Genomic DNA, 27,924 nt, shown 5'->3' with positions numbered 1-27,924 from the left:
CAGTGCCCTCCAGTGTGTCATCGCTTACCCACGATTTCCTCCAACGCCGCGTTAGCCACAACAGCAATCACCACGGCTGCCACCATAGCATCCACGCCCGCCTCCAGTAACTACTCGAAAGTCAGCGATTACCCGTACGCTGATCTTCACCAGCATCATACGCATCACTTCGCTAGCACAGCGCCCCTGACCAGCGCGGAAAGCTTCAAGCTGCGTTCTGAGGAGCCAGTGCCGGGCTTTAGCTCGGCCTCTCCGTGGCCCACGCTGGAGCTGGGCATGGAATGGGGACGCAAATTGTATCCGTCCGCCGGCCCAAGATCGGCGGGCGGTCTGATGTTTGGTCTCCCACCCACAGCGGCAGACATGAACCAGCCGCGTGGCCCAATGACATCCCTTAAAGAGGAACCTCTAGGTGGCCGATGGGCCATGCAGCCAGTCGTCGATCAGACCAAGTAAGTCAAACTGTGGAACTTATTCCTACAATTCTATGATCCAAAAGTGTTACCAATTTAAAACTTAAAAATATCGCCGGAAGTGTTATCCATCCAAACGTGATTATTAAAAATCACTAGATAGGTTTTCCAGATCTCATTAGTACTTAGATTTTTACGAATCAGAAGAATGTCCAACGAAGTCAAAAACATTTAGTTTTATATTTTGAATCAATAAAATTTTAAAACTAGTCAAACAGAATTAAGGAAAATAGATTACATGGCTTAGTTAATATAGCTTATTTACGGAATTAGAGAAAATAGTTAGTCCTTACTACTTGAGCTGGTACTTGAGTATTAAATCAATGGGAAGGTGTTTTAATTTAAGTTAAAATTTAAGGATTTGGAAAAAACTCCTTAGCATCTTTGAAACTGCTTAAGAGAATAATGAAATTTTTAATTCAGGAATTAAGGAAAATAGAATACACGGCTTAGTTAAAATAGCTTATTTACGGTTTAGAAAATATAGTTAGTCCTTACTACTTGAGTTGGTAGTTGAGTGTAGGAAGGTGTTAAGGAAAAACTCCTTGGCATCTTTGAAACTGCTTAAGAGAATAATGAAATCTTTAATTCAGGGATATTGATTTTGACATTGACATAAATTAGGTCTTATTCACTTGATTTACTGAACGATTCTAGTAAGGTTTGGTAAACTACGATCGGCACTCCTCAAACCCCCTGACAAACCCCTGCCCCCTGCCCATACTCAATACGAATTCCAATTTCTTTTTTGGAAGCCAACAACAACTTCATTAATCTTTTCTCTCATCTAATCAAAATCTCCAAAATGTAATACAAGTTGCTGCAACATTGCCAAAATTTCACAGCAACATTGCCAAAATGTTGCGGCAACAAAAGTTTGCCACAAACAAAACAAGAAAAAAAGGAAGTAACTCTCCAAAAACGACAAAAAAAAAGTTACCAACAACAACAACAACAGCAACTGTTTGTTTACTTTTTCGGAAGCCGGCATCCAAGTCCCATGTCCATGTCCAATACAAATGCCTCGGGGAGCTATTCGCAAAGGGGCTTTTTATGGCCAACAGGACGCACAAACACACACACACAGAGACACGAAACTCTCCCCGTATGCCCCCTCTCCCAAAATACAAAATGTTTCTCCCTTTTTAACTAGATTCGAATTCACTCAAAGATCTCACTCAAAATTTTGCGGTAGACGCAGGCATCTTTGTCCTGAGGGTTGACTTCTGATGCCAGAAAGTACCGGGATGAGAATGTGCGTGAGCTGGAGCTGAAGCAGGTCCTTTTTGGTCTTAAACTTTGTGTGGGCTTTTTGGCTTGCTGGCTTTTGCCTGCTCAAAGGGATGTTTCACTTTTACTTTCGCTTTTGCCTTCAATTGAATTACAAGCTGGTTGCAGGTCTCCCCTCCCAATCCTCCTCCCCCCCGTTGGCTCCCCGGCAAATGTCTTTTCTTTTGGGGGGGGGAGGTGGACGGGCGATGAAAATGGACTGTTGTTAGCTAGAGAAAGCTTTTTTCTTTTTTGGGAGTTTTTGTTTGTTTAGTTGTGTCTGAGATGTTTCTAGCGTGAGATGTTCACGCCGAGAAGAAGTGCGCGTGTGGCCGAAATCGAAAGTGCGTCCTCGACGACATTTGCCAAAATGACAGCGGGTTTTGTTCATTCAGCGACGGCAAATCATCATCATCACAATCAGCACAGCCAGCACATTGTTGGCAATCATCAGCAACACTTGCAACAGCAACATCAGTCACAACAACAACAAGAACACCAACGACAACATCAAGAAGATATTCAAATCGAAAGCAATTCAAACAATAAAATTATGCGCTGTGAGACGAGGTAAAACTTGAAAGAATAATCTAAAATGGCCCAAATCAGATTTCAAAGAAATTCGTCATTCTTAAAATATCACATCCTAAATATCCTTTTGTCATCAAACGTCGTCTACGACATTTTCAGTAAATGGTATATAATCCAGGTGTACTCTGGTTTATGTCTTTGTCAATTTGAAATCGATAATATTCCAATCATCATTTTGGAGAGCTGGAACCAAAATTTGATTATTTAAACTTTCCCTAACTATATAGCAAATTTCCTAATTATCAGAAGTTAATTTCTTAAACTCAACTCTCCCTCTCTCTTCTCTCTCTTTTAAAACATTCATTTATGGTTATTAACATAAGTTGTAGATACTAAAAAAAATGTTTGAAATAACCGTGTAAAGGACCTTAAAGGGTCCTAATCCTTTCCAGAACCCTCAAATTCAAAGCGATTTAACTTTTATATTCAAAGTTGACAAAAAATTCAACAATTGCAATACCAATTGAACTTTTACTGCCATTTTACAAAGTTTGTTTTATCTTCTTCTTTAAAAACACACACACACACACGCACACGGAAAACACAAAGAGAAAAGAACTGAAACATATTGTTGCTATAAACAACAAAATGCATATAAAATTGCAAGCGAAACAATAATTTTTGTGGGTCATAAATCAAGGAAATATTTGGAAATTTATATCAACAAAGATTGTCCTGAACACACACACACACACACACACATACATATGCAACCCGTTAGCTGGCAAAGTAAAATGGCCAAAAAGACAATGCAACACCATGGGCCATAAAATGTGTTCATTCAATGTGAAAGTAAATACTTGAATGTGTGTGTGAATGTTGCAAATAAAGTGTACATTTTAAAAGGACATACAGGAGAGGAAGGGGCGGGGACAGGGACAGCTTTCCACATGTCCTGACTCTAACAATAGACAAAACGTGACCAGGAATTGCCCAACTGCTGGCGGTCACCTGGGCATCGATTTCCGACAATTAAATGTTGGCATAATAAAATCAACAGCAAAACGGCCACAAAACGTTTTTCGCAAATTGGCGGCAAAAGCAAACAGAAAGTCAACCAGCGAAGCAGCCAACCAACCGACCGACCATCCAGCCAACTTAAAAAGTCAACAAACCAGGCAAGGAGACGGCAAGCTTAGTTGGCTTAGACTACTGCGGCGCAAGGGGATTGGATTCGCTGTGGGTGTGGATCCGTATAGGAGCAGCCATCGCAATGGCATCGCAGTCGCAGTTTTTTATTTGCTCGCTTTGGATACTTTTTAAACGCCAACATAACAATAACCTTTCACCAAAATGTAACATGTCTGGCATTTATGTGTCGTACTCGCATTTCCCCTCAACACACTCGATTCCAATCCCTCCATCCATTTATTCATCCGCCTGCTTCCATCACCTGCCTTCGTTCTGCTCCTTCTCCTGATTATTTCTCACTTGGCATTTGTTAAATCGCATTGACTTCCCCCTGGCCCATGAAACTTTTTCTAATTCAATATATCTTCTTTCGAAACGACTCAATATTTCCACCCAGAATATTTTATTTGTTTTAAAAACCCATTTTAATATTCAAACGATGCATAAAAAAGTCATAATACATCAGTTAACAGGAATTCAAAAACGGAAAATGTCAAAAAGATTTTCGTAATCATCATTAGTTTCAAAAGATTTGTTAGTATCCTTCTATTCGATCTGATCCAAAGATTTTAAAGTCGGTAACAGTTTTCTTGGTACTTCTCTGAATGCATCTAGTAAGGACTAAACAAGTTCCATCAGCTGAGTTTTAGTTAGACAAAATTCTGAAATAGAAATCCTTATCTCGTATGGGAAAATACTTAAGATGCTCCTATCTATATTTTTCTATCTCTGATTTCGTTTAACTTACTATAATTCAATGCTTTGTGTGGTTTTGATAGATAAACTCACTGGTATTGAATCTGTAGCTTGAGCTCTAAATGTAATTGCAATTTCAGTAGGTTTTCGGCATAATTCTGTAGCGATTTATCATCCTGGAACTAACATTAGCTGATGGCTTTTGTTTAGCCTCCTTCCCCACTTTGCTGGCATACATATGAATGTCTGTCCCTGTCCATCTACTTGATGGTGTATTAGCCTTTGGCAAATGTGTATATAATTGCAGGACCCTCGAGTGTAGGTTAAGGTACAGACATGTGGCGGATATATTTTTCCTTTTTGACATTACCTGAATAAATAATACGGAAATCTGATAAAATCAGCATTTTCTAAATTAAATTGTTCGTTATGCATACGAAACGCAAGAGCAGTAGGAGTAGGAGGAGGAGAGGGCATCGACTGAACTACAAGTAACTAAAGAAACTGCAGGAACTGCAAGGGGTCGTCCACGTTCGGTAGTTAGCATTGTCCGGTAATTGTCCGATGACAGCAAAAGGACACAACTGAAGTCACGACGAGGTTAGCTGTAGCTGTAGCTGACATTTAGCATATGGAAGGGAAAGGACAAGCCTTTTTGGCCTGGCCCTGGTCCTTATAATTATCTATACAGTCTGTTTACTTGGCCCATATAACATGAATTTTTGGTCCCCTTCTGGCGGAGTCTCTCTCTTGCTTTGTGTGTGTTTGCGGTCTTTGTTGTGTGTTAATTCCTTTATTCATCAGGATTATTGTGTCACGTTGATGTTGCTTATGCGCTTTTAATGATAGTTGTCACTGTCTACTCACCACCGGCTGAGGGACTGACTGACGGACCGACCACTGTCCACTGACTGTCACTCCGGGGTAATTGCGTTGGGTCCCAAAAAACTAAAGAAAATGAGACAGATATTAGTCTAAAGACTCATCCGGACTATAGTACATAGTAGCCAACTCTTGTTGCTGGCAATTAGACTAGGTCTATGTTTACTTTCAGTAATGGCTTAATTAGGCGACCCATTTGACTGACATTTTTCACTGACTTAATCATATCTCTTGTGTCCTTACAGCTTGGGCATTGGTCGAGCACATTTCGAGAAGCAGCCGCCAAGTAATCTACGTAAATCGAATTTCTTTCACTTTGTGATTGCTCTCTATGATCGTGCCGGACAGCCCATAGAGATTGAACGCACAGCATTCATTGGATTCATTGAGAAGGACTCGGAGTCGGATTCCACAAAGACAAACAATGGCATTCAATATCGACTGCAGTTACTCTATGCGAATGGTAAGTACGATTTGTTTCAGATGGATAACCAATGGAATTACAATATCAAATTGTCTTGTTATATTTCCAGGTGCCCGACAGGAACAGGATATATTTGTTCGTCTCATCGATTCGGTGACAAAACAAGTAAGTAGCTTGAACAAGATGAGAATTCTAACGACGGGATAGTTTTAGAAAAGACCTTTCCAACTCATGCGATTTCTTTCATTGATTGTTTCATTAATTCCTTTAAATTCCATTATGATTCACAAACCGAAAGCTAATTATAGAACAATTTGCCACAATTCTTCTGGCCGATAAGATTTAATTACTTTTGGATTTCCCATGTTATGTACTCGTTAATTATTAATATAGAAAACTCGGAAATTTCCAATGATATCAAACATGAAAAAACATAAATTGTGCCAACATAATGGATTTCTGACAATTTCAGTTTCATGTGTTGTTTTTTTTCGTATCGATAATTTGTGGACGAATTTATTGCGTACTCCGCCCACGAAAGACATTGGATAGAGAGAGAGTGAGATGAAAAAAAAAACAAACGAGAGACGATGAAATAAAAGGCAAACTGAACAGAAATGTCTATAAAAATTTGTCACTCGAGAAATTAATTGCCCTTGAAAAAGGCACAGGACCAAGACACACACACACTCGCACACACGCATTACGCCAACAACAACAGAAGCAGCACAAAAGCTGACATATGGTGCACTGCAGCAGGATTGTGAGCCTTCTGCCTGGGGCCCTGTCCTAGCACCCACAACAAAGCGCATTAACCATGTTCAATTGGTTTGCTAACCTAACTCTAGCCCGGGTTACACCCCTTTCGTAGGGCGCGACAACTCGGACTCTGACTCTGACTCCGTCTCTAGCTCTAACTTGGACTCTTGGCTATGAATGGGAGTTCGTGTGAATGAATTGCTCGTTTGACGACTCAATTTATTGGCACTACGAGTTCTAGGCACACACAAACACACACCAGAAGGGACAGGAAAAGGCACAGGGACACACTTAATTAGCCATGACAATCAATTTCGAATGCAACTTATGCTCGAATCAGCAAAAACGAAGTGCACACGGCTTAGCCAAGTGGAAGGAATTAGTTTTCGATTGCGTGAGCTAAAAAAGAGAGAAAGGCGCAAACCGAACCGAAAAAATTGTCAAAGTCAGACAGAAGGTGTAACTTTAAGAGTATTGAAATTAATCCCAGTTAATGTGAGTGCAAAATGGGGGGAAAGAAGCATCAACAGAATGTTCTCAATGAATTTAATTTAACATATGGAAAAGTGAGTGGGGGGAGAGAAGAAATGCTTACAAAATTTAAACATTGATTGATATTAGCAAATCTGAAACGATTCTGTCACAAAATTTGCCACATAAAATTGTAACTCTTAATCAACTATTGGGGCAGGTTTTCCACTGAATCTTCATATCTCTATCGCACCTACCCTTAAAAATTAAGCGGACAATTCGTGGCTCGTTTTTGAACTGGCAAAAGAACAATCATTTTATCGGATTAGTTGAGCCTTACCGAACCTTTTTGTCTGATACTTTTTGCATACGCGTGCCACAGCGTTTGCTGGGAATTTTAAGAGTTTTTTGGTTATCTGAAATGTAAACTCGTGGCGTAACAGGTATGAACGCATCCAGCGGGTGGCTGGTTTAGAAACTTGAAACTATAGGGCTGAATCCGATTAAAGTGAAATTTTTGAAGGCAGGACAATTGTCACGTGCCGATGAACCCTTGCCGACTCCACCACCAAGCAGCAAGCAACGTCGTCAGCTCCTCTGATTTTATCGCGCAGAGTAGGCAAGCACGGGTCCTGCCTGTTTCGGGAAAATGTAGCAAATCATTGTCATAATCATAATTACATTCGATCAGATAACCAAACCAAAAATACCAAATGCTATGGAGGGAGCGGGCCAGCGGGCCAGAGGGCGGGCGGCCAATTGCAATTTGAGCTAACGACAACGATTCAATCGGCGGGCCAATTCGCTTCATTTGCGATCATATTTCATCGGGTCGACCGACCGGGTCCAGCATAAAACAATGGCAAAACAAAATGGCAAAAACTGTGCGACAAACTGGATAAAAATCCTTTTTTTCCGGGAGGCATTTCAATGCCAAATTTAACGCTTATCGCGATTTACACGCATTATGATGCGTCCGACCAGTGCTAAAACAACAACAACAACAACAGCAACATCAACAGCAAAAAGCGCAGCGAAATTCTAAACCCATAAAAGGGGTTGAGGTGAAAGGGAGACAGAAATCTGTTCTCTGGAACGTCCGATTAATGCAGCGCGATAAGCAAGGCCTAAAATGATGTTGGTCCATCTAATGAGAAGGACGAAACGACCAAAACTCAGGGCTACCCGAAACCAGTTTGGTTAGACGAGAAAAACCGTTAAGTGCATTTTACATGTTTCCTTGGTGCAGCCCTGCGATTTAACAATGGCGAAAAGCAACAGCAACAACAACAATTTTTGATTTCGCCAATCATTCATCATGCACTTTCATGCCAGCCCGCTCTTAATGTATGTATCTCTTTCGCACTCTTTATGGATTGCCTTTAGGCTTTTGTCTACATGTTAATTAAGCGATAATATTAATTTGTATGTCAACACTTAAAATATAAAGTTCAGAGCGCAAAATGTGCGCTGAATAACGCATTTTACATTTCATTTTATTGCCAATTGTTGTTACTGTCTGTTGTTTTTGTTGTTGTTGGTCGCTCAATAAATTCAACAGATTGCGCGAAATCTCCACATTTGCATCTCTTTGGGTTCGCTCGTATGTGTGTGTGTCTGTGTGTGTGTTTGTGTGAAGCCCATTTGCCGCTGCCTCTGTCCATCTCTTTCTCGCACTCAGCAATGCGATTAAAAATGCTTTCACGGCAAGTGCATTTGCTGCGGTTTGATGCGCCGAAAAGGGACGGATGAGAAAGGAACAAAAAATGTCAGGCATTAAGTGGTGGCTCGTACTCTGAGATACCCTCTTGCAGGTGTGGGAGGGGCGTGACGCAAGACTCTGCACGGGTTCTCTCCAAATATGCACAATCAACTAAGAACGTTCAATTTATTTCTCATAATTTGTCAGAGCACAAACATCTTTTGTAGGAAACGATTATCGCCTATTTTGGTTTCCATTTACCACTGCCTTTATCAAGAGGTCATCTTTATCGCCTCACTTCGCCCGTTCTCCACATCTTAATGGACAAAATGTGTTTCACATTAAATCGATACGGGACTTGTCAAATAGTTTGTTCAATATAAAGAACAGATGTCCATACAAAGCCCCGTTATTAAGAGAACTCTTTTTTTACATATGTACATATGTATGTATGTATGTATATACCCCTTGCATATATAGGGTAAATACATATGAAACTAAAAAATACAAATGTTAATTTGGAAATGATTAATACATTTTCATATCAAGCATAATGCATAATGAAATTGTTTATATTTATGTCAATTTAAATATTGGCATCCTCTATGTGAGATTCCTTAAATTCATTCAAAATATTTACCTCTCTCTCTGTCTCTCTCTTTGTCAAAAAAAGTGCAAATTCATATTTTTTATTACATTTTGCAACATTATGCTTTTAGTCCTGCACCTTTAAATTATGCAAATTTCGGGCTTTCAGGCACACAACCAACAAAAAGCAAAAAAAAAATACATGAAAAGGGTTCTCTCAGGCCGATAGCAACTGCATATACTCGGATAGAGTCCTTTGCAATGGTCACCTTTGTTTCATTTTTTTTCCTTGTGCCTCGAATTTATGCCTTTTCCTGCATGTACTTGTGTGAGTGTATCCAGGGCTGCCTGCACTGATAAATGAAGCTTTAATAAATTAAGAACCACCCTCGATTCGGATTTTCCAGGTATACCCAGTACCCATAAAGGGGAACGGGACCAAATTTATGTCACACGCAGGAGGAATCATTTGAGACATGATAAAGTTAACGGGATGAGTCATTAGCAATGGAATATCTGACTGAAAACATTTTAAACACCTTAATCGATATTAAAATGAATATCATAATGGAAAATGGACTTTGTTTTTACAACATTTGAATTGATGGCAACGTTTGTTACAACAAGGAACCCATAATTCAGTTAATAAAGATTTCATAGCATACTTATGGGAACTTTAAAATCAAATTATTTCACTTTCACACAACTGAAAGTACTAATTTGTATAGCAAAGGGTATTCCCAAGTCGACGAGCCATATTAGTTTATATGTTTCCTTTTTTTTATCAGTTGTCTCTTTTGTATGTGATAATTTATCTTGTTTGGTGAGATTTTTATATTTTTTTTAGCGTTAAAGTTAAATATTTATTGCATGTGAATGATGCGAGGTACGAACAATTTCGCTTTATTCAAAAAAAAAAAAAAAACCATAATAACAATTTGCCAACAAGGAGAGGCAAACAAAGCATTTTGATGGAAAAACGTTTAAATTTTTTAAAAGCCATCCTCCGCAATGGCCCCAACCATCGATATCCGAACAGCTTGTCATCACTTCATCACTCGGTTTTTTGTCCATTCTGTCGGTTTTTTTTTGTTGTTTGTATCATTGCCGTTTGTTTTCCTGTTATCCTGCTGCTGGGGCTTCCTGCTCCTGTATGCTGGATGATAAATCGTAGTTTAAACGCTTTTACTCCAGTTTTAGTGGCTTTTCGTTTAGTTTGTTCGTTTTTTTTTTCTATTAGATGAGCCATTTAGCAGCGTTTTGCCAGTCAGATTTCCTCTAGACCTTGCCTCCGCTTGGTGGGGGGCAAGAGACTAATTGTTTTGATGATTGATGGGCTTTTGGGGGCAGCTTACCATAGGTTTAGGAGGAATCAAATGTCATAAGATGATGCTCATATGAGTATGTGCAACATGTTACTATTTCTAGTTGTAACCCGCAGCTGTCCGTTTAAGTTTGTAAAGTTTGTCTACTATGGAAGAAACATTGAAAATCCATTAGAGACGGACAACCAGGAGACAACCAAAAGGCTCTGAAAAGGGACACGCACGGATTTCGGCTTCTCATCTATAATTAGCTGCACTTGTCCCACACAAACTCCAAGGACACTAAAATTGAGCTAGGGTATTGGCTGTCAGCCGAGAGCGTCATCCTTTATCCCATGGATATATATCAGTGTAAAGACACACATAGTTTTTTGGCCATTGTTATCCCCGACTTAACCAGAAGAGCTTCTGTCCGAGTCGTTAATGTTTTTTTGTGCCTTGTTGTTTTATTATTATTATTTTTTATTTGGAAATGAAGGGGAAATTATTATTAACCTGACAAGCGGGATAATAAGGGATGATCATAATTTTACATGTGCCATCTAATGCCCATTGCCCGCGGGGGGGTGAGAGGAAGGGAGACCTACACATGTACATATGCGAGCAAGGGAGGAGATGAGTTCTACTGCCTGAAATTAATTTCTGATTATCTGTTTGGCTGGTTGGCTCAGCTTCCGAAATCCTCGGTTACATATGTATGAGATGACGTCACGAGTGGCAGGAACAAAACTCACTCGTCCTTGACGTAACAGCAAGTGGCAGCATTATAATTTCTATTTATCTCTTTTGGTGGATGAACCAGGTTCCAGGTTGTAACCAGACTGATAGTGATGAATGATCCCGCCCGATCCCCTCATCAGCATCTTGCTGAGCAGCGCATATGCCATATTTTGCCGGGATGAGAGTGTTGGATTACGGCGGGCAGCAGCAACCCGCTTTAATCATTTTTAAATTAGAGAGAACTATGAGCCTTTTTGTTTACTCGCCCTCGCCGTGCCCAGTGACACGGGCCAATCCATTTTGCAGTGGTTGGGTCGTTTGTTTATCTATTTGTTTTTATTTCCCTTCAGAAGGCGGTGGGAGACTCGAGTGGTTGGGAAATTGCAGCAGATTGTCTACTCAAAGCGACTCTTGTTGCACTTGCGGTTACTGTAGCTGTTGCTCTCACTTTCAACATCGAGTGGCGGTTGGCAACTGTCTGCGGCACATGGCATGATTTTGGCCTGACACTAAAATGTTTTCCTACCCTCTTCCTCCGCCCGGCTCCAAGCACAACAAACAAACAAATAGAATATACATACATATACTTTTTGTTAAGCAAATACCCACATATTCACATGTTTTCCGACGTGCTTGTACCACCTCCTTCTGTCGGTTATGATTAGGCAAAAATATTGACCACCCGCTAAGGATGGGGGACCCCGTTTAGTCCTTCGAAGCAGTACCATGTTCAGCCAGAGGAGTGCGTCAATATTTGCTCATCAGTCCCATATGTCGATTTAATACTCAGCAGTTCCGAGTCCACAGACCAATGTCGGCCAAGTTCTTTTTACTCCTGTAATTAGCATTTATGTGTGTTTGTATTTGTCTTATGATATGAGAATAGTTGATATGCTTGAGGGAGTCCTGGCTTCGCTTAAGGGGGGGTAGTCGGTGTCAATAGCAGCAGGATAATAACAGGGTCAAGTTGAGGTGTAGGTGAACGCAAGCTGTGTGTGGGGGGGAGGAACAACTAAATCAACAATGAAATTTCGATGGTTAAATACTTAAGGTGGACCCTATTTGTTTAACGTCTATGCAGGTAGGCATTTAGTTAATTTGATGTCATCCAAGGGGGTTTTTTTTATAGTTTTTTACCTATATATAGATAATACGATTTGGAGAGAAGAATCGGAGCGGAGTTGTGACAGTCTACAAACCATAAATATAATACTTTTCTGTTTTCTTTCAGGCCATTATCTATGAGGGTCAGGATAAGAATCCGGAAATGTGTCGGGTACTTCTGACGCACGAAGTGATGTGCAGGTGAGTTCTCAACTAACTATAAACCAAATTCTAAGAACAACAAAAAAAAAACAAATTCCCTCAAATAATCCGCAAATAATTTTTACCAGAGAGGGTGGAACTTTCTGCAACCCACTTGCCCAGCCACCCCCTGGTTGACTGGTCTCCATCATTCTCATTGTAATCCACACCTTTGATTCCTTGGGTATTCCTTTGGCAAGTCCCCAGAGCTTTGGTTAAGCATTTGTATTTTGTTTGTGCCGAGCTTTTTTTGCTTACTTCTTTCTTCCTTTTTTGTTGTCTTGTCTGTTTGTCCTGTTGGCCGAGACACTCCAATTGCCAGTTGTTAGAGAGTTTCTCATTTGTTTTTAAGCGTTTTCGCGTGATTTTCACAGTGCTTCATGCATTTTGTCTCCTCTCGAGTCTCCGGGTTTTGTTTGGGCTTTTGCGGCTGCCTTTAATTTTGTTGATTTTTAAGCTTCGCTGTGTCCTTCGTTTTATTTTTACGCTCAAACGCACGCGAGTTGAAACGTATAAATGGCAGGCACTCGAAGTCCTTCTCCGGAGAAATGCCGGATGGGGGGGATTGGACACCCGCTTGCCATCTCATATCTGTGAAAAATTCACCCTTCTAGCACCCCCGTGGCAGTTGAAGGTTGCGTAGAAATAAAAACGGCGCAGCAAAAGCACCAAAAAAAAAAAAAAAAAAAAACGGGGGAAAAAAACGAAAACAGAAAAGAGAATTACACAGCTTCGCAACCCCCCGCACACACACACACACACACACATCCCCCTGTTTGGCCGTATTCCCGTTGTCGTTGCCGGCCGGCCATCTTTTATTATTTCGGATTGGCACCCAGTTTTTATGTTTGCGTAGCATTATCAAAACAAGGGGACAACAACCAGAACACACACACACACACACACTCTGACGAGGGGTTGACTTTCGACTCCCCGTCCAAGAAAACTCCGTCTCCGTCTCCTGCTCCTGCTCCTGCTTCGTCCCTGCGTGCAACTGTTACACAAAGCAAACAACTCCAACAAAAGCTCTCGCATCGGCAATGGCGTCTTCTTTATCGTTTTGGCTTTTCGCCCATTTTTAGTCATCCATGTTTATGTTATGCGTGTGTGTGTGTGTGTGTGCCCAATCAACCCCCCCAAAAAGGATGACCCTCATCCAGAAACTGGCCAGCGGCTGTGCGGTCAAAATATTACGCAGCCATTGAACTCGCTCCAAAAAAAACAAAACAAAAAAATCCCCAAAAAGAGAAAAGAAAACGAAGGCAGAAACTAAAAATATGTAAAGATCTTTGATTCAGAAGATCTTAATGTAAGTTTATAGATTTAGATAGTTCCAATATGAATGAATTATAAAGTTATGTAGTTTCCGTGAAATGGAAATGCGCCATACTCATCTGAAACTTTTGAATTTGATACTGTTTCTGTTTCATCTCTGTATTCCTTTTAAAATGTTCCAGTGTTGCAAAGTTGTTTATAAATTAAATTCGTTTTCCTGTACTTTTTTTATTTGCAGCCGCTGCTGTGATAAGAAGAGCTGTGGTAACCGCAACGAGACACCATCGGACCCCGTCATTATTGATCGGTAAGTAGTCACACACAGTTCATGTTCGACGACATTTTCAATCCACCCAACCTATCACCTCCCCCTTCCATTCCACCATGCCTGTTCTCTGCACCATGACCATCATGTTTGGCCCAGCTCTCGGCTCCCAGTTCTCTTCATCTCTGTTCCATACAAAATATGACATTTTAAGCTGCTTTTCATCATCGGTGGCTGGCTTTTTATTTTGTTTTTGCCTGCTTTGCCTGTGTTATGCGTATCGTTGATTTATTGGCATTATTATCAACTGCAATATAAAACATGATGCGACGCAGAGCAGAGCAGAGCAGACGAGACAGCCCACAAACCGACAGAGGGAGAGAGAAAGGGAGCTCTGGGAGATGGAAAAAGAAGGAAGGCGATTGTGTAGGTTCAGAAATTTAAAAATATATATATATGTATATATATATATAGAACAAAACGAAACCAAGTTCATCAAAAATGGCAAAAGCAAATTCTATTTTCATAAATTGTAAATTGAGACGAAGTGCACAACACCCACAGAAAGTTCGCGGCAATCCGACACTGTGGTGTACCCCACCCCGACTTTTCTCCTCAATCGTCCTCGCCCCTTCCCTTCGGAGTAACTGCCTGTCACGTGTCAGGCAAATTATGTTAATTGTATGCATCATGCCCAACAACGCACATCCTTATGGACTTCCATTGCGGAGTGCGTCGCTCCTAATTGGCTTCGGAAATTATTATTAACAAGAACAAGGAACATAATATTTCCGTACAAATTTGTTTCGAATTAAACGTGAGAATAGACGGGTGGAAATACGGAGATAATACCTCAGAAGGTGAAGGATCTCAACTCAAATCGGTTGTATATCCAAACTTCGTAACATAGAGACCTAATACGACTTCATCAAGGATATTTCGCCTTATATTCATTGAGTTGTTAAACAATTTTCCAGTCCCCAGGCCCCCATTCAATTGAACCACACCTTATGCAGATGATAATGATCTGCTCTTAACTTCAATTGGAGGTGGATGGGACTTGTTGTCCGCATGTGTAATCAGTGTGATTCCATGTAAAACATTCATCACTGGTGGTCCCGTCTGTCTTCCAACCACAATCTGCCATCTGTGTCTTTGCCATCTTAGACGGTGTCCTAAAGTATTTGCCTATTCTAAGGAAAAAACCTTGAGCTGGGCACGAGTAGTCCAGACTTTAATGATTCTATTATTACCACAAATGCTAGGGAGTTGCGTTGAAGTAGAAAACGGAAACGGAGGGCAGAGGAGTGGCTATAGCTATGGCTATGGCTATGACTGCGTTGACACAATCAGACCATAATTGGTGTCATAATTAAATTTAATTGATTGGCTTGCTTTTTGTACTTGTTCGTTGTCCATTTGCAAATTAGGAAATTGTTAAAGAAAAAGCAAAAGCCAAACAACATCGGCAAGATCAGAGTCCAAACACAAATTGCATTTATGATCTTGTTAAAATTGCTTCGCATCGTTCACATTGGACAAAATGCCAATGTCATCACTAGAGCCAGAGCCAGAGTCGGAGCCGGAGTCGGAGTTAGACCCATTTGGAAGAACAGTTACTATTCCAGAGAAACGTTAAGAAAAAGAACGACTCGTGCCCAGGTGGCAAGACACTTTGAGCTTGATATTTACGATTATTAATTCATTCATTTTTTTCGCCTATTTATTCGCCTTGTTAACCAGGCCATTTCGGATTGATTAATCCAGTAGATCTCAGTGAGAAGAGAGGTAGTGAGAGGGAGTGAGGGAGCACATATCAAGAATTTTCTGTCCGTCCGATACCGTCCAGTTGCTGGTGCATTTTGTCAATTGGCTTTGAGTTCCAGCAGCAAGCGCATATCAATCACCAGGACAAAGGCGGCATGGATCAGACAAGTTCTGTAACTGCTTCCACCCCGCTTCACATATTTCTCCTGCTGAGGCTGCAGCTCCACAGATTCTCATTGATATGCCAGTAGATCATGCCGCCTTAAAGCCAACGAGACAAACGTCTGGTGGGATAATCTATGTGTTCGCAACTAAATTTTGTTCGACCTCCCCCCAATCTGGCTTAAAGCGCTAACTTTGCTGGAGGTCCAGCACATTTTGCCACTCCAAGCTGTGGATCCGTCGGTATCGAAAGCCATCATTCGATTTGATTCCAAACGATTCGATTCGCAACTGAAAACTTGTCACCGCAACGCGCAACAATTGGAACTGATTGAAAATTCCGACTTGGACTTGCATTTCAAAGTGGCTGGTTATAAAGCCTAAGCCAAAAGGCAAAACTCTTGATACATATGACAACAAACCAGGCAGAGACAACACCACCAACCACCAACCGCCAACCACTAGCCACAAGGTAACTGCAACGTGTGCCGCAAGAGGCAACCACGGCGACAAGCTGCCTTCGTTCGATCTGCACATGTTTTATTGATGAATTTCTGTTATTCATGCAACAATCTGCAGTGGCTCACAAGACGAGCGGACTTTGGAGAAGCCGAAATTGTCAACACAATGCGCCTTCACAGGCACAGTGGGACAAACACTAACAAAACGCAACGTATTGTTTGTTTTCTGAAACTTTATATTCAAAAATATATCTGGACTCAGTGATCAGAACTTATATCGAACAGAGATCTAAAGATAAGAGTGAAATTCGATTGCCTAGTTCAAATTCCAACCGTTTCGCTAGGTCTTTGGCCACAGTTCGATAGATCGGCTGGGATTTGCAATTACCCAGTGCAGGTGAGGGCTCAAGTTTTAGGCTTTTGTCTCTCTGATCGTGGTTCCTTCGCCTTTTACTTATTTATGATTTGTGAGGACACTGCGATCGTTGTGTGTGCCTGTGTGTGTGTGTGTGTGTGTGTGTGATACGCATTTTTGGTATGCACTTCGTGTGTGTTCCATATAATATAATTAAGTGAATTTAAAGCCCAACTCTGACGGTGGTCAATCGCTTGTATATGTTGTTGTGGTATTCGTGTTGTTGTTCTGCCGACATGTTCCACGGTTTTTTCACACATTTTCGTCAATCGAACTATGTGCGTCTCTCTTGTTCGATTCCGATTCGCCATTCCGCTTGTTTTGCCTTAATTTCATTTCGTTTCATTTCATTTTGTATGCCCATCTGGCTACGACTGTGTCTGTGACTGTGGCTCATGCTCTCCTTCTCCTCCTTATGCGCCATCATTAGGAATGATGGAAATTATGGTCAGGCATGCAATTCTCAATTGTTATCAAGAGCTATTAACCGTTATCGCGTGACAAACGCCCCCCGCTCCGGGTTCGCGGCACAGTACGACATTGACTTTTTAATTTGAGTAAATTGTGTGCTCGGCACTTTATCAAAAAGCAACACCAACAACAACATGATAACCCTACCCATCTGGCTGCTGGCCAGAGCTGGAGCAGGAGGCTAAAATTCAAAGAGTGAAGCGAAATACAAAAACAAAAAGTCAATCAAACAATCGAAAATTTGCTGTTTTTGCATTTATCCACGTCGTATTTCGCTATTTTCTTCCGCTTTATTTCAATTTTCTATATTGAGACAAAAAATTGTGAAATAAACTAAGTGCAAACTCATGGACAAAATGTGGGCGTCCGCCAAATAGAATTGACGTTTCCCGTTGTCCAATATGCAAAAACTTGGGTAAACACAGTCGCTGCCCAAATAATTAGACCACTTTCCTATAAAGACTGGCAGAAGCCAATCAAGGATCAGAGAAAAGAGAGGAGTGAAATATAAAAACAAGAGATCTTAGCAAATAAGAAAGAGTCCTAGTATTACATTCTGTCCTTGTAATACTGAAAGAATTACAATATTATGGTTTTTATACCCTTGCAGAGGGTATTAAAAAACTGGTCAGATGTTTGTAGCGCACAAAAGGAGACGTTTCCGACCCCATAAAGTGTATATATTCTTGATCATCATGACAAGCTGAGTCGATATAGCCATGTCCGTCTGTCCGTCCGTCTGTGCAAGTCAACTTCACGCCGCTATCTCAAGAGCTATCGAGATGAAACTTGGTATTTGGGCTACTTATATCCCGGAGCAGATAAAGTATGAAAATTGTCAGGATCGGACTACTATATCATATAGCTCTAAAAGAAACATTTTCATGACAATTGGAATATCCCCATGGAATTTACTACGGTGATAGTATTGGATATAAAAACTCAGATTCCAAAATTTGATCGGATAAATAGAACACAAGTTACAGTCAATATAAATCGGTTCAACCGCTTCCGGCCAAGGACTGCAAGGGTATATAAACTTCGGCATAGCCGATGTTAGCTTCTTTGATATTTTTAATTACTAAAGTTAGTCAAGTAACTTCTGAGCTTTCCAGCTAAATATAGAGAGCAGTAGATCAACTGGCGGATCAGTTTCAAAACTTGTTGGATTTTCCAGTTTTAACATTGTATATAAGAAAAGATCGATATTCCTTTATTTTATTGATTTAGTCTTTTCTAAATTTATTGGGATTGGGATCCTGCGTTATGTGTTATGGTGTTTGGTGTACCGACTATGTCCAATAATTTGTGATACGCCTGTAATATTGACGGTGTGAGTGGGGGGAGCAGTGGGAGGAGATGAAGGAAGAGCCATTCATTGCATGCCTTGATAATCGCAATTGTGCTCTAAAAATGATGACAAAACTCCTGTTTCTAGTTGCCTCTCTTGTCGCTGTCGCTGTGTTGTAGTTGTTGTTGTTGTTTTTGTGGTGGCTACAGTTTTTAATTTTCTAAATGCATTCAGGCGAGCTCGAGCTCAGGTTAGCCCCTGGCCAGGTGAGGTTGAAGAGGGTGACTGCAGGATGAGGCAGAGGGATGACTACGATGCGGATGAGTGTCCTGGCTGCACGATACACACACACACTCACACACACACACACGAACACCAAATGCGAATGTGAATGTAGCTGAGCAGGCGGCCACTCAAATATTCAAAGCGACGACGACGCCAAAAATACAAATAAAAAACAAAAAACCTAACGCCAGACACAAATTTGACGGCACTTGTGGTCAGCCATCGACAGAAGAGTCGTATGAAATATTGGACAGACGGACGACAGACAGACAGCGAGACCAATAACAGTTAATTATCGATAAAGATACACGATACTAGACATATATTTTGAGGCTTTTTATGAGCAACTCATCCAGTCGAAAGGACGACTATTTCTCCCCCATCGTCGCAAGTGAATGGAAGGAAGCAAATTTTTTAGCTAGGTGCACTTTGATTTGCACCTCATAAATCAATGGGAATGCCGGAATTTCGATTTACAATTTTTGCATTTCAAAGGAACAACGAATCGCACAGAAATTTGCATATTTTGTTCTGTCTATTGAAATTGAATTATTAATGCAAATTTCTGTATGCCTCTCACTCTCTTCCTCTCTCTCTCTCTCTATCTGTCTATCTAGTTCTCTATCTCTCACACTCTGCTTTTAAGTGGCGTGAAAAGTCAGAAATGCAAAAAATATATGTACGTAACTTTTGTCTCTGGGGAAATGCAGTTTATTAAATCATAAATATCTATTTTCCGCAAAATTATAGAAACATTCACAAATTTAAAAGGTGAAAAAGTAAATTGATATAATTTATCTACTGAAGTAGATTCGAGCCACATTAATATGATACTTCAATCTGATCCCATTCATGTAGATTAGCTGAAAAGAAAAGGTCCAGACAGTAAGTCCGTCCTGTAATCTCAAAGGAAACTGAAGATATTTGAACATAGAATCTTCTTTCAGGTTAACAAACATTTTCAAGAGACTTGTACTTTAAACCACAATTACCCACTATATAAATTATAAATATAGATGTTGGCATATACATATAAGGGTAATGTGTGTGTAGTCTGCATAATTGAGATTACCGCGATATGTATCTAAAATGCAGAGATCTATAAAGCAAAAGGATGAACCCGAACTTGAACCCACGTAGTTGCCTCCACTTCATTGATGTCTATGATAGTGAGTTGTCTCATCATTGCTTTAGCCATTTCTTCGGTCCCTTACGGCCCGAATGCATAATTAATAATATTAAAAGCGTTAACTGACAGCCCATATAAAGACACATCCTCACACAGACACACAAAAACACACACACACACACTCGAACACTGAAATAGTTAGCATAATTTGGCTCATTTCAATGAGGTCGATAATTTGATGGTTCAGTAAGTTTTCCAGTAAAAGGCTGAGAAAAAGCACAGAGACCAAGAAGAAATGTTCTCTTTATCGATGTCTGATACTTAACCTCCATATGTGTGTGTGTATGTGTGTGTTTGTATGGCTATAATCAGTTTAAAGATGAGGAAATCGTAAAGGAAAATCGAGAAAAATCCTTTGCCCGCCATGTATTCCCTTTAAGTTAACAACAACATACAACAACACTTGAAGGGTATTTCCCTGGTCCCAACGGCATGACATTGAATCCCAGAGCAACCCCGCCACAAACAAGAAAAGAAAAAACAGAGAGAAAACCTTTAGCAAACCCAAACAAAACCCACACATCCCAAGGATACGCATTCAATTCTCCAAAAATTCATTGTAATTCACTCAAAGAAAGCTCACTCAATTTCCAACTCACTTTCGCTCTCTCTTCATATCATCTCTCGCTCTCTGTCCTCTTATCCTTGTCTCGCTCTCCGTGGCTCTCATTTAGCTTAGGCGAAAGTGTTTTCAACAAGTTCAAATTGTGTTTTTCCTCCGTCCCAAAATAAGAAAAAACACCCTCTCAAAGTCTATTATAATACAAAGGAAGGCAAAGAATGAAAGAAAAGCTATGAACTCTCTGTTATCCTTGGAGATGAGGGTGTAGTGAAGATGTTCTCCTCGCTTGCTGCCGCTGCTGCTCTGCCAAGCGTGGAGCGTTAAGCCGAGAAAGAGCATAAATAAATAAAGCCCAACAACAATAGAAAATGGTGAATCCTCCCCGTTTGGCCCCCCATTCCTTGCATACGCATCCCATTCATGTCGACGCCATGTTTTGTGTTGTGGAAAATGCCAAAAGGCATGGAAATGGCGCGAAAGTAAGTTTTCGCATTACTTTTGTAGGCCTTTTCCCTTCCGCTTTTCCACTCCATCTTCGTCTTCATCTTCCCAATTTCATCTTCACCTTCATCGTCTCGGTCGGTCGTTGTGCCTCTGTTTTGTGCGTGTCATTGCCATTGAGTTTATGCGACAATAAAGTTGAAAATTTTGAATATTATCGTTAGTGAAAAATTAGCGCCAAGTTCACCTGTTCACAGTTGGCCTTCTGTATGTATATAGTGTAGCGCAGCGTCACATCCTTGGCAGAGCCTCCACTCCACTCCATTATTTTGAGCTGTCGTGCGCCAAAAACGCTTGCGGCGTCTCACGAGCCTGTTCACGCCGTTCAAAAGATAATATCGACATGGAAACGGTGCTCGTGGGGGCGGGGGAAAATTGTGGGGAGCGGACGCCAAAGCGATTTATGTTTGCTGAAAATTCATCATTAAATTTGTGTGCGAGATGCAAAGATAAAACTTGGCTTTATTGTTCGGTTGTTGATTCACAAATTTTCAGTTAATCGAGACAAATATGAGAAGGTTCAACTTTATTTCAATTGCTTAAATAAAAAACTTGATAAGAAGATAAAGTGTGCTAAGTGTTCCAACTAATACATGACAATAGATTTCGTAAATTCTCGAGAATCTCTTCCCAATCATTGTGAAATGAATCGGACTTCATAATACTCTTAGGAATGTCTTCGTTTTGTAGTTTTCACTAGTTTCTTTTGTGCCCTTGAGCTCATTATCCTTTCCTAGTTTTGTATTCCTCTTGAATGTAATCTTTTCCTCAATTGCACCCGATCCACCTCCAATTCAATACCACTTAAGGGCAGAATTTAAAGACTGCCCCATTCAGCAATTGAACATCATCGAAAGAAAGGAATAGCACCAAACCGGCTCCATCTCCCACAAATATGAATGACCAATTATGCACTTCGTTGGCTCTACGTGCCTGAGCTGCCAATAGACCCCATGGACGACCCACAACTGCCTCCAGTCACCATCCTCCACTCTCTCTCTCTCTCTTTCGCTGTGTCCTGTGCTGTGCCCAATGTCATGTGCGAACATTTGATGATGCGTAGCTTTTCATTAAATGAAAATTTCGCGTTCGCCTTGCTGGGGAAAGAGCACAGAAATACGGGAAAATAAAAAAGAGAAGCCAGCCGAAAAACAAAAGTGCCAAACTTTGTTGCCAAGTTGGGAGACACTTTGATTTATTGGCAGGACGCGAGCGGAATTTTTAATTGTCCACAAGCGAAATCCATGTCCAAGCTTAAATTGAATCGGCAAAGATTCTTCACGACTCCTTTTTGACTGAAAGAAAATCCTTAGAGCATAATGATGATGCGAGGCCCAGCCTGGGAATTTATGCATCCTGTCAGGATATTTTGAAAACATTGTAATTCAAGCGGAGAGCACCGAGACGCCATCAATGCTTCCGAGAAGTCAATTAGCTGCCCATAAACATGCATCATGCCCGGGCGATGATGTCTCTTCAGAGATGTAAATGAGTTAACCTTCTCCTACGACTCTCAATATCCACTCGATATGTATTCAAATTTCAAATGTTGCATCTGTGAGGGTTTTTTTTCGTTTGGTTCTTTGTTTTGTTGGTTCATGTAACTCGATATTGGATCTGACAGATACACGACCTCCTTCCCCCTCTCCGTTCCACTCTCTTGTCTCTGGAGGGATGAGTTTGGGATGGAAAGAGACTGGGGATTGGAACGGCCTACGACCGTGTGTTAATGATGCTGTAAAAAAAAACATACACACATCTGTTTTTATTCCATCGACAAGTTCAATAGGCAGAACAAACAACAAATAATAATAATAATAATCAAATTCAATATTAATATTATTTTTGAGTTCGTTTCTGATAACTTAAAAGTTCTTATCGCTTTGTTGCATAAATTTGCCTCATATCAACCCATTTAAATTCACTTTCTATCGGATTTTAGAAATCGTCGACACTTTTAGGAACAAAACGAATTGTAAAATTTCAAAGTAATATTGAAAGAGTAATTAAGAATATTGAATCCTATCTAAAATTATATCCAAGCAGAAGTGAGAATGTTTGTGTTCACCTGGTAAAAGGCAGAAAAAAAACGTTTTATTCTCTCATCACATCCAATCTTAAACCAATTGGGAATTAAAACAGAAACATTCACGCTGCACCATTAAATAGAGTTTGTTAAGTCTCTTTTTGAGTAGTTTGCTAATTCGTCATTTTCTTGTAAATTTTCAATGTTCGTAACCCTAACTTGATGTTGAAACTTCTAGTTCCTCCAATAATACTTTGATTGGTTCTAAAATAGTTATATAAGATCATCTAAGACTACCATTTTTGAATCTATGTAATGTTTTTTTTACCCATTTTACTCAAATGTCAAATCAAGAGTAATTTTAGTATAAGAACAACCGTACTTAAAAGTAATTTCTCTCTAGTGTAGATTGTTCCTTGGGATCGTAAACTATTTTTAGAGACTCACAGAGCTATCAGCACCCAGTCCAAATTTATGACTCACCATATGCAGATGCGCTTCTGTTTCCTCTTACACTTTCACCCCATCTCTCTCGATGTTCATCCTCTTTAATAGTGGGCGTGGATTGGCCCACTAATTTGTCCAATTTGTCGAGTGAAAAACACCAGAAAAAACATTGGAATATTCCACCTCCTGCTGCTCAACGAATTAGCGCAACATGCGACCAGCAGCAGGAGCAAAATATTATTTCAGCAAATAAAATCAGTGAGGCAAAGGGAAGCACCAGAAGCAGGACCTGGAAGCAATTGCTGCTGGGAGCAGGAGCTGTGGAGTGACAATATCATGTCGCTGGTGCTGCTGCTACTGCTCCTGGTGCCCCTGGCATTGGTATATGTATAAAGTATTTTACCATTTAAATGCGCGACACACGGGTGTCAATATCGCATATCCTGCCTGCAGGATATCCACACCAGCACCAACACCAACAAAAATAACATACTGTCACCCCAAATTCCCCGAGTTCAGCGCTTATCGCATGCTGTGCGACCTAGACTTCCATGCCTCCGGTCATGATTGGCCACCAAAATGACAGAGAGCAGCAGAAGGCGGAAGGACAGGGGCAAGTGCAATTCGCTCTAGGGCGAACATCTGCCCAAAAAGAAAAAAGAACGGCCAAGCCGACCGACCAACCGATTCCAACTGCTAAAAGACACAACCAATAATTAGCAGCTCATAAAGTGGAAGTTTTTTCACTTATCGCCAAGAAAAACATAATACCTACATATGTATATATTCCTTATATAGTTTAACTGGACATTTACTTTAATCTACACTTTCCTCTCTCTTTTCTTTTCAGGTTTTTCCTTAAATTCTTTTTAAAGTGCAATCAAAATTGCCTGAAGAATGCCGGCAATCCACGGGACATGCGAAGATTTCAGGTAAGTTGAAAGGAAGTTTAAGTTAGTATTTAGGAAGATTTAATACCAAGACTGTATAGTAAGAGGGCGAAACAGTTTGAGATTAGACCTTTAGATGTGAGAGATCCTTAGAATAGGCGATTTTTCGAGCAATTATTTTGAGGATAACAAACTTCAGTATTGTTAAAAGTCTATTATAGATAAAGTTATCTTGGACTTGAGATAGATCAACGATCTGGTTTCCTTGCGAATTACCAAGTGATGAAACGGATTATTTAGGATTAAAACTCAATTGACTTCATTTCTTGGATTGAAAAGACATTTTTAAGCCTTAGTTTGTATTAAGCCTTTATTAGGAGCTCATATCCGCAGATAGCAGCGTCAGTAAGCTCTCCATTAAGTCCCATTTAAGTTAATCAATTTAATTTAATCGCTTCTCTTTCTTTCTATCTTCGTTTCCCGTTGAATTACAGGTTGTCATTTCCACTCAAGTGGCTGTGGATGGGCCATTGCTGGCGATCTCGGACAACATGTTCGTTCACAACAATTCGAAGCATGGGAGACGTGCCAAGCGACTGGATACAACGGAAGGTACAGGCAACACATCCCTGTCCATATCCGGTCACCCCCTAGCGCCCGACAGTACCTACGATGGTCTGTAAACAAAATTCCAATTATTGCAACATTTTTCATTTTGTTCTTATCCCTCGATCAGATAGTTTATAATTTCTATGATTTGATTTGTGTAGCAATTGGCAAAACTCTGAGAATTTTCATTTGGATTTCTCCTTGAACCCTAAAAGACAATCCTGCATGTTTATACTTATTCTCCCTTTGTCTTTTGCAGGTCTCTATCCACCTTTGCCCGTGGCCACGCCCTGTATTAAGGCGATCTCACCCAGCGAGGGTTGGACAACGGGCGGAGCCACTGTCATAATTGTCGGGGACAATTTCTTCGATGGCCTTCAAGTGGTTTTTGGCACCATGCTGGTGTGGAGTGAGCTGATCACCTCGCATGCCATCCGAGTCCAGACCCCGCCAAGGCATATACCCGGTGTTGTGGAGGTGACGCTCTCCTATAAGAGCAAGCAGTTCTGCAAGGGGTCGCCCGGACGCTTTGTCTATGTCTGTAAGTAATCGACTGGAATTGTCAATGCCCACATGTCTAACCGTAAATTTTTCTCTACAATGCCGTCTCAAGCAGCACTCAATGAACCCACCATTGACTACGGTTTCCAGCGCCTGCAGAAGCTTATACCGCGCCATCCCGGCGACCCGGAGAAACTGCAAAAGGAGATTATCCTTAAGCGCGCCGCCGATCTGGTCGAGGCTCTCTATTCAATGCCCCGCTCACCAGGTGGCTCCACCGGCTTCAATTCATATGCTGGTCAGCTGGCAGTCAGTGTCCAAGACGGATCGGGCCAATGGACCGAGGATGACTATCAGCGCGCCCAGTCAAGCAGTGTGAGTCCACGAGGCGGCTACTGCAGCAGCGCCTCCACGCCGCACAGTTCGGGTGGCTCGTATGGCGCCTCGGCTGCCACTGCAGCGGTGTCGGCCTCAGCTAATGGTTATGCTCCCGCACCCAACATGGGCACACTGTCCTCCTCTCCGGGCAGTGTATTCAACTCCACGTCAAGTAAGTGCAATCGATTTACACATCTTTTTGGGTTAACAACGAAAAAAGTCCATAGATCTTTATCTAACTAGTCAGGAACTGAAATCTTTTGAAAGGTTCATTGGTCAACAGAAGAGCAGAACAGATTCTTATTTAACAAGAAACTGATTCAAAAACTAAATCGATTTTCACAATTATCTGGCTCTCCTCTAAGACCTAGTAACCTCTTTCAAACTATTTCGGAACTTTCGAACCTCTGTGATCGAATTTTTGGTAACTTTTATGATGATTTGTAAATTTAGTTTGTTTTTTATTATGAGAACAAAATTAAACACTTACACACACCAATATGTAAGCCATAATATTAACCCCTCCCCCACTTACACCCCCCGAACAAACAAAGTGAAAAAGACAAAAAGAGAAAAAAATATGCTCAGCCAAAATGTTGCATTTTCGCCCATTAATTCCAACAGTGTCCGTGTCGTCGACCTGGCATCAGGCGTTTGTGCAACATCATCAGGCGGCTGCCGTTGCTGCCACCCATCCGCATCACTATCCGCATCCACACCAGCCATGGCACAATCCAGCCACGGCATCAGCTACTGCGGCGGCCGTTTAAGCACTCAGCCAGAGGATGACAGTGAAGATGAGGATGAACAGGGGAGCAGCACCAGCAACAGGAACAAAAACACCATCAGAGCCAATGACATTTTTGTTGAAATTAAATACTCCAAACGACCAATCGCCCGACCGCCCGCTTATCTACCCAAAGAACAGACACGAACCCATTCAGTTACACATCACATATCGGACAAAAAGTTTTCGGGAAACGGCCTGGGAATGGGTGAAACCGGACAACAGCGAGCGAGCCGAGTCGAGTGGATGTAATTGAGCTTACACCTATGTACACTACTTCCACATCCAACACCACTACCACAACATGAAAACTACACACGATTAACGGTATTTATGATTTCCTATTTTAAACTTGGGATTTTATCATTTTTGTTGGGATCGATTCAGAAAATGTGCCTTCGAAATTTTGGATTACCCACAGGATTTCCTCACACCTAACCCCGATTCTGTTGTCTTTCTTTCCAGGAGTTAGCAGTTTAAGCTTCAATCCCTTCGCCCTGCCCACCTGTAATACCCAGGGCTATAGCACCAGTCAATTGGTGACCTCAACCAAATAATACTATTATTAAAAGAAAAGCATAAATAAATTCGAGGGCTCCCTCATCAGAAAATACACATACAAATATACATACATCAAATATCTATAACATTTGAAAAGGAAAACGAAAAGGAAAACAACAACCGAAAACAAATGATAAAAAGAAGAGAAGCTCGAAAGTGCAATAAGCCATGCAAATGTTTCCAAAATTAATTAATATAGTTATTATATAATTAATAGTATAATTATTGTATAAATGTGTCCTAGAGTAAGTTGTTTATTTTTTGACTATTTATTTTTATTCCTAACCGCATATCAAAATAGATCCAGAAAACAAAATCTACATACATATTGAAAGGCAAATGCATAGGCATATCAGAATAGGTCTAACTGCTTGATTAATCATACATACCTACATATACATATATACAAACCTAAATACATATACATATATGTAAATTTTAAATTAAACTGTGAATAGAACAAATTATACCCCAAGATGATACGATAAATACATATTATACCAAATGCAAAAACGATATGAAAATCAATTTTGGCTAAACACAAAAAACAAAATAACGAAATAAAATGCTTGTATACGATATATACACCCACACACACACTCACACACACATCCCCACACTATACACGCCAACATTTTTTGGAGATCTACTAAACCAAATTACATAAAGACATACATATATAGTTAAAAGCCAGCATATCATTAAAAAAAAACACTTAATGGAACTGACACAGTAGACACATAAA

At 40.6% G+C, this 27,924-nt stretch overlaps 1 protein-coding gene across 1 annotated transcript; it reads left to right on the top strand.

Moving 5' to 3' along the window:
• Positions 1-27,346, top strand: kn (EBF transcription factor knot). The gene is made up of 10 exons (XM_068287932.1): positions 1-452; positions 5,288-5,505; positions 5,576-5,631; positions 12,263-12,336; positions 13,850-13,918; positions 24,304-24,385; positions 24,838-25,018; positions 25,212-25,493; positions 25,569-26,003; positions 27,084-27,346. Exons 1-10 carry the CDS (start codon positions 277-279, stop codon positions 27,173-27,175), a joined length of 1,665 nt encoding a protein of 554 aa, XP_068144033.1. The 5' UTR covers positions 1-276; the 3' UTR covers positions 27,176-27,346.
• The last annotated feature ends 578 nt before the right edge of the window (positions 27,347-27,924 follow it).

This window comes from Drosophila tropicalis, unplaced genomic scaffold (assembly GCF_018151085.1).
Source record: "Drosophila tropicalis isolate 14030-0801.00 unplaced genomic scaffold, ASM1815108v1 contig_573, whole genome shotgun sequence".
Classification (NCBI taxonomy): domain Eukaryota; kingdom Metazoa; phylum Arthropoda; class Insecta; order Diptera; family Drosophilidae; genus Drosophila; species Drosophila tropicalis.
The sequence above is the reverse complement of the archived record's forward strand: the minus strand, read 5'-3'. Positions and strand labels throughout refer to the sequence as shown.

Coding starts and splice junctions, on each gene's coding strand:
- kn (XM_068287932.1), top strand. CDS start 277: ATGGAATGGGGACGCAAATTGTATCCGTCCGCCGGCCCAAGATCGGCG. Junction 453..5,287: donor CCAGTCGTCGATCAGACCAA/GTAAGTCAAACT, acceptor GTGTCCTTACAG/CTTGGGCATTGGTCGAGCAC. Junction 5,506..5,575: donor GCAGTTACTCTATGCGAATG/GTAAGTACGATT, acceptor TTATATTTCCAG/GTGCCCGACAGGAACAGGAT.